The 13,301-nt window shown below is 46.9% G+C and overlaps 3 protein-coding genes across 3 annotated transcripts in view; 2 read left to right on the top strand and 1 right to left on the bottom strand.

Moving 5' to 3' along the window:
• LOC135808864 (uncharacterized) overlaps window positions 1-1,734 on the top strand; it is an 11,889-nt gene extending 10,155 nt beyond the window's left edge. Inside the window, exon 16 of the mRNA XM_065322105.1 lies at window positions 695-1,734. Coding sequence (XP_065178177.1) covers window positions 695-977 — 283 coding nt within the window. The 3' untranslated portion in view covers window positions 978-1,734. The remainder of the gene's footprint in view (window positions 1-694) is intronic.
• Window positions 1,735-2,470: 736 nt separating this feature from the next.
• LOC135808863 (uncharacterized) lies at window positions 2,471-9,070 on the top strand. Its single transcript, XM_065322104.1, has 7 exons — window positions 2,471-2,954; window positions 3,211-3,352; window positions 4,202-4,284; window positions 5,015-5,152; window positions 5,599-5,775; window positions 6,270-6,355; window positions 8,043-9,070. Exons 1-7 carry the CDS (start codon window positions 2,836-2,838, stop codon window positions 8,444-8,446), a joined length of 1,149 nt encoding a protein of 382 aa, XP_065178176.1. The 5' UTR covers window positions 2,471-2,835; the 3' UTR covers window positions 8,447-9,070.
• Window positions 9,071-10,850: 1,780 nt separating this feature from the next.
• LOC135808862 (nucleosome assembly protein 1-like 1) lies at window positions 10,851-12,935 on the bottom strand. Its single transcript, XM_065322103.1, has one exon. It carries the CDS (start codon window positions 12,759-12,761, stop codon window positions 11,535-11,537), a length of 1,227 nt encoding a protein of 408 aa, XP_065178175.1. The 5' UTR covers window positions 12,762-12,935; the 3' UTR covers window positions 10,851-11,534.
• Window positions 12,936-13,301: the final 366 nt, after the last annotated feature.

The following is a 13,301-nucleotide window of genomic DNA, read 5'->3' as shown; positions in this document are numbered from 1 at the left end:
CTAGAACGTGTCACAATCTCTCAGTTCCCCAGTCACATGCTGTCCAGGTTGCTTCATATATTATCGTTTCACCAAATGACAATGAAGAGCGGACGATGATGATCTCAAGCAGTATACACCTACGCCTATCTCAGGCTCCTACGCTCTGCACTGCCACTTTGCGCTTGTGCCCACCACAACTTCACACACAAGGCTGGTTGAGTCCTGCCGAATCGGATGTGGACGTAGAGGCAGGTTCGCATGAAGTGCACGTGCTTCATCATCCGACTCCTATCATAAGTCCAGTGTCGGAGTGAGTGAGTATGTGTGGTGGTGGTGATGGTGTGGGCACGTGCGCGCGCGCGCGTGTGTGTGTGTGTGTGTGTGTGTCAGCCAGTGTATGCCGGAGTATGTGGTGTGGTGTGTGTGTAAAAAAATGGAAAAATGAAAAATAGGGATTCACTGGCCAGAAAAAGTCACTTCAAACAGCTGTGTGGTGGATACCAGGCTAAAAATAGTGGCGGTCAATTTATCAGCCTTGCAAGCAGTTGAATGGTGTAATCCCAGCATAAGTTGCTATGTCTAACATAGCTGTTCGCTATCATCGCTTCCGCGATGGGCATGTCTGAGGTGTGCGTGCGTGTGTGTAGAGCTGTAATAATGTGCATCTCCTTTCTGTGCATTCCCTTCTCCGACGTGTTTTGTCCTGCCACAGCTCCCTTGCACCACTTGCCTGTGGGAGCATATTTGCTTGGTCCATCGATGGTGAGCATGTCTTTCCGTTTGATTACCACCTGGTATTCTTCCTACTGAGCTTCCTCTTCTTGTGCACATCCATCGCTAGCACCCGTGTCTCTGATCTTGTGGATAAGAAGCTCGGTACACATGCCGATGACGTGGATGTGAGACAAGAAGAAAATAATGCACCTGGTGTAGCAGTAGCTGCTGATGCGGAGCAAGCGAACCAAATCGAAGATGTACTAGAGGAAGCAGTGTGACGGCTTGTACACTTGCATCAACTGAGGTTTGCCCGCCTCCCCTTGGCTTAGAAGTATGGGTTGTCCTGGCTAGTAAGCCCAATAATGCATGATATTTATGGTTATTGATCTTGTGGCTGTTGTCCACTTTTTTTCTTTTTCTTTTTTTCCAGTTTTGGGTTCTGAATTATTATTCCTGACCAACAAGACATAAGTGAAATACCTTGTACTTGTATCATATGTCTTCTTCTCAATATTTACTCATCACCGGTATTAGTTAGCTTAGTTCGCTCGCAGCAAAGGACATAACCCCAAGCCACATAGCGCAAACCACTTCTCTTCGCTTGAAACCTCTTCCACTCTTCCTTTCTTATTCCTTTACCACCACTTATGGCTCCTGTTTGCCAGGATGTCGGCTTTTCCGCACTCTCCATTACGACTGATTACGCTATTCTCCCTCTCATGAAAGTCCCCTAATCACCGACACAAACCCTGCATCAAAATAGTACACGGATTCTTTGTAGTGCTTACCGAGTGGATCATGACCTTTATATTATACGACGTAAGTTTCAGCTCTACCACAAAAATTATAAACCATTTAATTTATTGTCACAAAGAAAATTCACACTGATCCTGTGTGGAGATGTACATGTATACTGTTGACCAATTTCAACGACTCCCTGATCCTGCCAACTTGTTGAGCTTTGTTCCCCTGGCTTCAACATACAATGTCCACACGACTTCTTCCTGTGTTGAATGATGATTACAATGTCCACGACTTCTTCCTGTGTTGAATGATGATACGTGCATTACAGTGGGGATTGCCACTTGTGTGTGCCTGGTTCTTCTTCTTGAAGTAGCATTATTTGTTTAGCCCTGGTGTGTGTGTGGGGGGGGGGGGGGGAGGTTGCATGAGTTCGCTCGTGATATAAGTAAAGATGATCTTGTCCAGATGCTGGAGGGCGGAGGCGCCATGCCGTGGTATGTGTCTTCCGTTGACTGTATGGCTATGCAACTAACTAAAGTTACTTCAGTTCAAGTACTGTAAAAGCAGAAATTTTCGGTGGTGTTTTATTTTCGGTAACTTCGGTGCGGACAATTTTTACCGATAATAAAACGCACCGAAAATTTCGGTACAACCGATACTGTATACCAGGGAGCCCTACACATACCGGTAGGTGTAGGGCTCCCTACTGCTGATGTACTACAATCAAGAGAACACGAATGTTTGCATGACTGATTGTACTCTTGCTACACATTACACTCTTGTTACTATGACAGTATGAGTATGACATACATTGGATTTTAGTATTTTGGATTTTGGTATTAATTTTTTATCCGCTTGGTTTTGGCACTTCTGGGGAATCCCCATTGCTATTCAAAGTATTATTTTTAGTTTGTGTCGACTCCTCACATGCACACGTATCGCGTAGATCTGTACAAAAGTAGGCTACAAAAAATGTAGGCAGCTACATAGCTACACTCTTTCATGCAGTGTGGAAGTACGTGTCCGTGTTGAGTTTTGCTACAGATTTCTTACGGTCCATGCACGAGTGCAGTGTTTTTGTGAGAATCTTTTCACTGTGAGGAAGATAGCTTCAGAACAAGCCGCAGTCCGTCCGGGTTCACCCGGTTGACATCATTTTCTTTCCGTGGACCATGAGCTAGCCGTGGTTACAGTACGAATATCGGTTTCTGAATTCCAATATTTTGTAATACAATGTAAAATTGTTCTTAAAAATAGAACTTGAGTAATAGCGAAACTTTTCAAATTAATTTCCATTCAGTCAGGCCCGGCGTAGACAGTGCTTCGCTAGTTATATCATTATAGCCAATATAGGTGTAATATTGGCTAGTGTTGCTACCACGGGCGGACCACATGGCGCCCGTCTTGCTGTGTTTCTTACTGGGCATCATCGGGGTATGTCTAGCAGTTCTCTTGCCCATTCTTCTCGACTTGTTACTGAGCATTCTGGAATTCTTCGGATTTCAGCCATGGTATGTATGTCCACCTTGCACGACATGTCCTTGTCAATAGCGATATCAGTGCAGTAATCAGCTATTCTGCTTCTGTAGTGTTCAGAGGCTCTGGGCAAATTTGGATTGTCTAGTCCTTTGCAGATTTCGGACTACATTTCGGAATTCCAATATTGGATTTTGATCATCAGAGAACAGTCCGTAGTCTTAGAGTCAGTGCCATGTACGATGTAGTCTAGTTGTGCGTGTACATGGTCCGGTGGTTTCGTCGGTGCAGGCGTTCTCTGCACGTTTCACGTCTAATGCTGCGGCTGAACACAATCAGCGACAAGGCCGAGTACTTGATCATGCTCCTGGTGTTCTTCTTCATCACAATGCCAATCTACTTCCATTTCTTCGACGTCATGCCGTTCTTCCTGGTAAGCCGCTCACACACTATACGTGTATTACCGAAAAAGCCCCTGTATACGCCCACTCGAAATTACGCCCACCCTCCGTGTACACGCCCAGTCAGGGGAAGTCAACACTTTTGTTTCAAAATAGCGCCCATGCCCATGTATACGCCCAGGTATGCTGGCAACACCAGTACATGTACAGGTACTGGTACCCAATACTTACTGCTATCCCTATTCGGATTCCCAGTATACGCCTGGTTCCGAAATAACGCCCGTGCCCTTGTATACGCCCAGGAAATCGAGGCTGCTATTCTATACGCCCGGGGCCTATACACAGGCTTTTACGGTAGCACACGGTGGCTGTGTCATAACGTGTACTTTGTAGTAGGAACTATCAACGGCTCACTTACTATACCTGAGTCAGCACACCGTGCACTATCAGTTTCACTATCAATGCACATTATCATCCTTGCCAGGCAGACCCCCCCCCCCCCACACACACACGCACATAGGCTGCTAACCCAGGCTGCTATCCGACTGGCCCTGGCATTGCTCCATGCTCATTATGTTATTGTTAGTTTATATGAACACGGTATGGAGTTACTGCGGCAGTTGCAAGCAAACTTTTCCCGCCCCAACCCTCCTGGTAGCTCATTTCTTTCTCTTGGTCTGGGACTTCACAGCATCGTGCCATGTCTCAGGCTAAGAGTAGGGCACATGTCCTTGTCGGCCGATCGATCATCGAGTGAGCAAAAAACAGATAGGCTGGAGTCAGAGTGTCTTGCTCCTCCCAGTGCTGCATGTATACGGGAGTGCAATTCATTATCATTGTCATTCTGTCTCTGTGCTTCTCGTCATTCTATGTGCGTTTAGGCCCATTACCCTGAAGACGCTCTGCTGCCGGAGTCCGTTTATTTTGTACTCTTCCATGCTATCCCATCCGTCTTCTTGAATGGGTGAGTCCCATCTCGTGCAACACCGTACTCGATACGGGCATGGCTCTGAATGGAACTGTTTGGAACTGAAGGCAAAAGAAAATTGTGTTCTTTCCATGAATAGTCGCTGCAGGATTGTAGCAAACTGACATTCTCTGAAGCTAATGTCCTAGCCAATCGTTTTGGTCATAGCTGATAAAGATCGGATAAATTTGGACTGAAATGTGCACATTTATAACTATGCATACTCAGGCCCGAATCTGTGAGTAGACTGCAAGCACTAACTAGTATAAAGTAGCACAGCGGCTAGTGCTGCAACTGGCGACCCGTAAATTTTCACGAGCATCATAATTGCTGAAGAGTTGACCGGACATGGTGCATCGGCATCATAGTACTTCGAAGTACATGTTTATCAGTTAGCATGGGCTATGTCCAGGGACACGGGCTGATTAGATAAAGGGAAGCACTTCGGTCTTAGCTGCTATGGTTGCTGCTGCTGCAGGCTATGCATGTACAGTAAAACCTGTCAAGGCGATCACTCGGATAAGGCGACCACCTGTCCTAGAAGACCACAGAAACCAGGGCCGAGGGATGCTATTTCCAGTCAAATGACCCTGGCTAAGGAGACCACCTTGTGAAGGTCCCTTGAGCGGTCGTCTTAGACAGGTTTCACTGTACATGATTGGATTCTGTAATGTTACACACAGGATACTGATCACATGCTCTTTCCTCCTGCGATATGTGCTTGTAGGAATATGCTGTTCCACTTTTACAAAATTGTGTCTGTGCCACCTGGCACCACGGTGGACAAGGGCCGATTTTCAGCGGAAGTAGTAGATGGTGGTGGAAGGGCTCCGTCTCACACTGAAGCATCGCAGGCTCTGGGGAGGTGAATGATATGTGTGTGTGTGTGTGTATATGTGTGCATGTGTGTATCAAGAAGTCGCCGTTTGTGCATGTCCATGTGTGTGGTCCATTTACTTTCTTAGCAAACCACACCAGTATTTTAAGTATTGCCTTCATTGGGGGCAGGGTAATTGCAGTTGGATCCCGGGGCAGATACATTGATGGCGTCAAACCTTTTCTGTACCTTGTCCTTGCCCACTTACTGAGGTACGGCGAGTCAATAAGTGGGAGTATTTCCGAGTCCACCTAGAGTCTGGGGTTGGGCGGCTCAATGGCCAATTGAGTCATCTTTCCAAGATTCCTATGAAACCTCTTTCCCCTCTCTAGAGGAGACCCAGGGACCAGTTTATGGCAATGAGCAAGTACAAGTGTGTGTGTGTCTGTGTCTGTGTCTGTCCCGTGTGTGGTTTCCTGCTGTCCATAATACAGTGCTGGGGGTAAAGTGTGTGACACGTGCAAGAGACCTAAGCCACCGCGTGCCAAACACTGCCACACATGCAACAAGTGTGTGCTGCGACATGACCACCATTGTGTATTTGCTGCCAACTGCATCGGCCTCAACAATGTCCACCACTTCTTCTTGTTCTCCTTCTTCTGTGCATCGAGGTAAGGCCAATGGTGTTACAGTACATACATGTGTGTTTCTGATGTGGCTCGTCCCAGTTGCTCATGATATCACAGGACACTGCTATGAGACAAATCTGTACTGGGGTAGTACGATCCATCAGTAATCGAATACCATGCTGCGCCATCTCATAATGACGGTGCAGCGTCGGCGTGTGGCAATCTAGTTCACAATTCTGCACGGATTGCACGTAACGGTTACTGTTGTAGCCATCTGCACCTACACTGACATAAATGGAGACGCGGTGATGGGTTAGGATTTAAACTACAGGTTGAAGGTGTTTCACTGCCAGGAAGGTGTTACTTGTATGTGGGTCATTAGCTGGCCACATCATGTCATTCATAGTGACAGCCCAGCCTGGTGTAACAGTGTACGTGTGTGTACTTGTAACAGTTAGTGTGGTCGTACAAGGTACATGGACTCATGATGTGTGTGTGTGTGTGTGTGTGTGTGTGTGTTTATGTCTTGTACACAGCGCCCTATATGCAGTTTACATCGCCATTCGTCCTTACATAGAATGTAGCCTGAAGAGAGATAACGAGGGACACTTGCCGTTAGCAGGTCAGTACATGTACTTTGTGACTTGCATAGGTCAAGATCAACCAGTTGTATGTTGAGATTATGTCTTGGGACTAATGTGCAATTCACATACTTGTATATAGAAGAGATTCCAGAGAAATTGTGGTTGAAGACACTCATGGCGAAACGGTGATAAATGCACGGCTGCCGGCACAATGCTCTCTCTAAGCTGCAAAGTTCAGGCAAAGAGCCATGCGCAAACTGATGATGGTGATGAGAGATGGAGGCCTCCTTGCCAGACCTTTTTTTGCAGCGTAGAGAGTGTTGTGTGGGCAGGCGTGTATTTACCACCAGTTTGTCGGGTGTGTTTTAAGTTTAACCACCATTTCTCTATTACCGTATGTCAGCGCCTTTAAAGCCATGGCCTTATATTCGAAACACCGCTGCTTTCCTAGCTATTTTAGATGCAAAATGACTCACCCACTACGCCATGCCGTAGAAGTCAAAGTCCACACAAAAATTTCAATCTTAATCGGTTGAAGTTAATCCACATGTTCACCCATCCTGCTGGGCTGTAAGTTTGTTAGCATAGTGTGACGGTTTGTTGACATCGGACGGATATGATACACCAGAGAGCCAAGAGACAATAGTTACTTCTATGTTGTGTTTTAGTTCCAAACCATAATCCAAGAGCGTCCTAAAAACAGTTACTGAATTCCCACTTCCAATGGTAAAGCCAGCCCTTTTCTCCAAAGGACAAATCAGCAAAAGGCACCAGCCAGCCAGAAAGGGATACGGGAAAAATGTGGAATACTACCGTACTGCGCAGTAGAGCGCAGAAGAACCGCGCGCGCGGGTATGTGACATAAAGGAAGTGTGAGCAGGACTAAAGTACGATTTATGCTACAGTTCAAGCTGACGGAGCACGTGCAGCGCTACACCGTAACCGGGTACCACGTGGAAGCAAACAGAAATAGAAGAGACACGGGATAGCAGACATGAACTCATGGTCAAACTGATAAGCGCGTAACATGAAGTATGCAGTACAGGGATGAATTTATCCTGTATTGCATCGCGATGCAACATCGATCTACTGCTACTGAAAAGTCATCGTGACTCGCAGAAAACTGCGATACATACGGACTATCCATGCCTAACCTGCGCTGTCAAGTAACATGCATACAGTGCAGTGTATGTGATGCGGGCACTCTCAATCTGCTTGCACATGTATGATTCAGTTGGGTTTTTTGTGATCGGCGTTCAGGCATCACTCTCAAGAAGGAAAATGCGTTAAACACCCAACCTTCAAAGAAAAACGCTAATCAAAACCAAAGACTGCTACACAATTGTGATTTTGTATAGCCGAAACTGCGAGGCAAAAACATGACGATAAATTCACCCCTGCAGTATATGAAGACAAGAGAAAGACACAGAGCTCAGTACGTACCGAGTATTACACACTAATAAACTCGTACATGTGAATGTCACGACACATAGTACTTATTCCTTCATTTTTACAAAACACACTTCAAATGTCATTTCATTTATGAAGCCCATGGCTTTATAACTGAGACTGGCTTTATAATCGAATATACCTTCATGGCTTAATTAAAAAAAGGTGCGGACATACGGTATAAATATCAAGATGCTGCATTGGAGTCTTCGCATCATTCTAACTTCACATGTTCTTCAGTAATTATGACTTGTGTGCCTTTGTCTATCTGTACAGATATGGAAGAACTGTGCGCGGAGCATGATCATCATAAAATTCTCTTAGCTCTTGCTCTGCTCTCATCACTGGTGCTCTGTAGCTTGTTCACGATTGTCCTCTACCTAGCTCTGACCGGAGAGACGATGCATGAATTTTTACGGCGCGTACGTGGCAGGAAGCGGAAAATTGCGGATGCTGGCGGCGCTGAAGGAAGTGTTCCTCTCCGCATGGTTGGCGATGGAGGTGGTGTTGATGCATTAGAGAGTGGAGAGCTTGATGCACAAGAACAACTCTATCGATCACAGACCAGGAGTAGGAGCTGGAAGACCAACATGGAGTTCCTCTTTGGTCCCATGGTCAACTGGTGGAGGTGGTTCATACCCATCACACCACTTCATCGCTCACCCAGGAAAGTTTCTTGAGCAGGGCACAACTGTCCACTATGATCCACGGGCTGGTAGAACTCTACCAATACAAACACCAGCATGTGTTCATCCAGTGCTGCTTCTGCTGCTACGACACTGCTCACATTACAGAGGAGGTTTGTATGATTTTCTGTTGACTTGCTACCTGGGCGTGTGACGAGATGGCATGCGTGGCTTTACTTTACTGATGCCATGGTGCTGTGCGCATTGGTGTGGCAGATGAGACTCGGATCAGTCTCTGCACACCCGGCAGCTGCAAGTAGCCTGGGAAGCAGCTGACCTGCAGTGCTCTTCTTGCATCTCAGTCTCTATAACCGCTACGGTGTGTTGTTGTGAATCCTGGATAGTCTTCTTTTCTAGATACCCTCTGAACACTGCTACAGTCGCTCACGACACTGTTACAGTGGCTGGTTACAATTTTATTAGGCATGGTCACGTGACTGGTATAGCTGAGGGCTGGCTCCCAATGCATACATGTACATTTATTTCTACAAGTTTCAATCAGATTATTAAAATACCATAATTATTGTACACATATTGCAGGACATTTCAATAGCTTGAAAACAGCTCTTGTTCTGTTGACATGCAAATCCGTGCTATTTCCCAATTCGTCCCGTTCAAGTCAAGACGCTGCTGGTGTGCTCGCGTGCCTGTGTGTATGTGTGGACTTTTGTGTTTGGGGGAGGGTCTAGCTTCAGTTTAGGGATGGGCCTAAACTGAGTTTCCTCGCCTTCTATACCTTCACTGGCTTCAGAGCTGCAGGTGCATCTCATGTATCGCATCAAACGTCTATGTATCACCAAGAGTTTGCAAGTGTGATTTTGGGTCGATCAGTATGCGCGTTGTGCTGCTTCCTATACCTAACTTGCCTGCACCACGCCGTGTATGTAGGCATTCAAGAACAACGATTTCCCATACCAGCAACATCATGGATGTTAATTTGTTGGATACGTTCAGGTCCAGGCACGACCCCTACACTGTAGGGCGCGTTTGGTTGGTACGAACTAGAACAGGATTCACCAGAACAGCGCGTTTGGTTGGGACTGCACCTGTTCTGGGTCGGCCAGAACATGTTCTGCTTGCTCCGGCCTTGAGGCCGGAGCAGACCGAGCAGTTTCACTTTTTCACAGTGAAACCTGGCGGGAACATCGATTTTGGTCCCAGATGATCACGTGCATACGCTTTTGGGTTGGATTCGTCGTACCGTACAAAGTGACCATGGTGACCCATACACATTTTGAAGAATGCACCAAGTTTGGCACATTTTCTCACAAAAATGTGCTCTGTTTCTGGAGTACCGTTTGGTTGGCATGAGGCTGCTCCATGTGCACCAGCTGTTCGATCCTGTTCTAGATCGTACCAACCAAACGCACCCCTAGTTAAATTTTCAGAGCACGGATTATTTCATGCAGTTCTGTCAGAAAGGTACTACAAAAAAGCAGGTAGTAGTTACAAACAGCGGGGAAAGTCTGTGTCCTAATTTCTGCAAATGCATGCATGATCATGTAGGCATGCAGCACATCACACAGCTGCCCCATATAATTATACTATCCCCCGTGAATTCCGCGGCAGAATTTCAGAATTTCAGAAATTCTGTGCAGAATTCTGCAGCTGAACCCAGTAAATTCTGCGCTAATTCTGCAAGTCCTTCTCTATTCTGCAAGGAAAATGAGCGTAAAAACAGATCGAATTTTCGCAAAGTTTGTTGTCTCTATTAAAATCTGAACCAAAATTATGCGAAATCCTGGTCGAAACAATTAAAAGCTCTAAAAATATACTGCAAATTGATTTTGAAAGTCACAAGCAGGTTGGTTTGGCTGTGTCAAAATACATTGAAAGTCTCCAGAAAAAGCAGTTTTTCTCTTTTCTGCAATATTCCGCGGGATTTTCTGAATTCTGCCGACAGTACTGGATTCTGCGGAATTCACGGGGAACCGATTATAGGAAGGAGTTGCATACTCTTCTGATTGGTTGTGGGCTGCGTCTTGAATCGGGCAGGGGCATGCAGCTAGCATCTGCACAAGTGTGCATGGAAACCTGGGTCGCAAACGCCATGTGTTACCTACTCTCCCAGCGTACATGGATGCCAGGTGCCTTCCAAAGGACCTGAGATCCAGAGCACTCTCACTGGCTGTGACACACATCCTTATCAGTTATAATTATTACATTATTTATGTTTGGTATGTCACGACTCACGACCATATGCTGCCTACATACACGGGCACAAACGTATAAAATACTGTACTGCACAGGTCTACCAGCTCCATCAGACGAGGGAACACCCTGGCCTGCGCAGAGCATCCATGGCCAGCATGCTACATAGTAGGTACAAGCTACACAGCATGCATGTGCTGGCTGACACAAGCACCAGCCGCCCACGCCACCACCAGCAACAACAGTCTGAATAGAAAATCTTGCCTTGAAAACAATAATAAAAAAACTTGGCACGTCCCTGTATAAAAAAGCAAGTGAAAACTATTGTACAGAAAGAAAAGGCAAGCATCATTGGTTACACCAGTAAAGGGTAGGGAGCAGGTGTAGATCTTTTTTTCCAGTACCTCCTAATCCTATGTGAGAACAAGAAAAGTAGCCGCCAGCGCAGCACCAGCAAAGGGAACACAAAGTCAGGAAGGACTCCGGGCCAAGTAAGAGTTCGACCAACACAAATCTCAATTTGAATTCAGTGCTAGATCCATGCCTTTGAGCAGGACAAGGAGGGATCCACACAGTACAAGTATGTACAGACTCAACTACTCCAGAGTCTAGAACAGAGCTTTTTGGTACACCGAAGAGAAGGAAACACGTGGACCACTGCATGCAGAGCTGGCAGAGAGCACCCAGTGACAGGCCGATCGATCCAGAGGAAGAGCAAAGAAGCAGAGTAGACATCAAGGAACATGCCATTACAAGCTCAACCGGCTGGCAGAAAACAATGGTGGACACGATCGATGGCGACGAAGTCAGTTATATCACAAGGATAGAAACGGTACGGTCTAAGGGCGAGGTGGTGCATTAGCCGGGTATAGTGCTAGACACGGCTCACTTACAGTCGGTGATCTGCGTGGCTATCATCCAGAGAAGAGCTTCACTGTTGCTTGCACTCCTGTGGCTGCTCACCCGCTGGTGGCTTGTAGTCAGGGTCTTCATCTTCATCATACTCTCCGTCATACTCTCCGTCATCCTCATCGTCTTCCTCCTCGTCGTTCTCCTCACCAGTGAAGTATAGCACTGCCTTGGGAACAAAGTTTTCCTTCAGGAACAGACCGAGCTCATAGTCCTGTGCGACTGCTGACGCTACTTCCTCGTCAACCTCTTCATCTTCGTTGTCTGGCAGCTGAACTGGGTTGAAGAAGTTGAAGAAGGAATCAGCCTTCACCTGCTTGGTGACGGTGCGCGTCTGTCCCTGCTTCTTGTTCTTCTGCTTCTTTTTAATAGTCTTCACGGTTACGTTCTTCCCAGCCTTCCACTCAATGTTGCAGCCTTCACACTTGTAGATCTCTCCGCCATCAAATGAGAAAGGATCTTCTGGGTCAACCTCAATTTTCATCAGGTATTTCTTGGTCAGAACACGATTGCTAAAGAACTCATTCTCGCCAAAGCAAAACTCTAGCAGGAAACCGACTGGCTCGGACAGCAGCGTGCACTTGACATCCTCGAGGTGCTTCAGGATGGCCACATCACTGTCCTGGATCAGCTCCTGTAACATGTTGACGTTCTGCAGGGCGGTCAGCCAGAAATGGGGAAGTCCCTTCGTGTTCTCATCATAATCTGACTCGTGGAGTGAAACCTTGTCCACATTCTTTGCCAGGGCATCAGCATCGCTTTCTTCTGCCTTCTCACCATTCTCTGCCTTCTCCTCATCGTCATCCTCATCTTCGTCTTCTTCATTATCCAGGGCAAAGGTACACTCTTCCTCCGTGGGCTCATACTCGCCTACGACAATTTTCTTTCTCCTGTCACACAGACTTTGGAATTCCTCTTCAAACTTGCATTCCAATTGGTGCAGCTCCTTATGAAACTGGCACTCCAATTCCTGGTTTTGAACTTGCAGGTTCTTCAGCGCACGAACTCGGGATTTGCATTGCTTTGGCAGGCTGCGATAGAAGACACCTTTGTCAGACAATACACTGCCAAGCCGGTCACCAAACTGGCTAGTCAGCGCCTCCATGAATGACGGATCTTCTACCAATTTCGAAGTAAGCTTTCCTATGGGTCCGTCACCAGCACCGTCATCAGTTGGACGCCCTCCCTTGCGCTTTCCCTTCCTTTGGGGGGCGTCGACACTAGTTCCCATCTCTCCGGCGTCAGCCATCACTGTGGTTCTGACTAGTCAGCACGTTCAAGAGCAGAGCAAGAGTTCTCGAGGACAAATATCCACCCGACCCAGTGCAACAAAGAAACACAAGAACAGCGCAAAAGCGTGTTACAGCTGCTGTATCAGGAAGTTTTGCGATCGAAGGCCTTAGCTTGGGTTATTCCCAAATCAAGTGATAAACGTGTCAACAATGGTCAACGCGCATCAACGTTCAACATGCCTTGATCTCGCGCCACTCTTACATGTTGATTCCGCCATAGACACGAGCAGAATGCATGCGCGGGACAAGGAGTTGCCATGCCACAGACAACAGAAAATGGCGTCAAAAGATTGCAACTTTTTACCAGGGAGTCGTAAAAGCCCGGGAGAGGACACGGGATGCGCGCACGCGGACGATGTTTGCCTCGGCCAGAAAGTGAAGCACGGTAGGCCGGCGCGGCCGGATCTGCACGATCCACGGCGCTGTGCTCGTCTTCGGGGCAGGGAGTCCTAAAATACCAATATTTTACAACTCGTTGTTGACACCATTATCCGAAA

This window comes from Sycon ciliatum, chromosome 2 (genome assembly GCF_964019385.1).
Source record: "Sycon ciliatum chromosome 2, ocSycCili1.1, whole genome shotgun sequence".
Classification (NCBI taxonomy): Eukaryota; Metazoa; Porifera; class Calcarea; order Leucosolenida; family Sycettidae; genus Sycon; species Sycon ciliatum.
The sequence above is the reverse complement of the archived record's forward strand: the minus strand, read 5'-3'. Positions and strand labels throughout refer to the sequence as shown.

What these genes read in the sequence shown, in the direction of transcription:
- LOC135808862 (XM_065322103.1), bottom strand. Translation starts at nt 12,761, where the DNA reads ATGGCTGACGCCGGAGAGATGGGAACTAGTGTCGACGCCCCCCAAAGG.
- LOC135808863 (XM_065322104.1), top strand. Translation starts at nt 2,836, where the DNA reads ATGGCGCCCGTCTTGCTGTGTTTCTTACTGGGCATCATCGGGGTATGT. An exon ending in CCATCCGTCTTCTTGAATGG is followed by an intron (nt 4,285 to 5,014) that starts GTGAGTCCCATC and finishes ATGTGCTTGTAG; the next exon opens with GAATATGCTGTTCCACTTTT. An exon ending in GCATCGCAGGCTCTGGGGAG is followed by an intron (nt 5,153 to 5,598) that starts GTGAATGATATG and finishes TCCATAATACAG; the next exon opens with TGCTGGGGGTAAAGTGTGTG.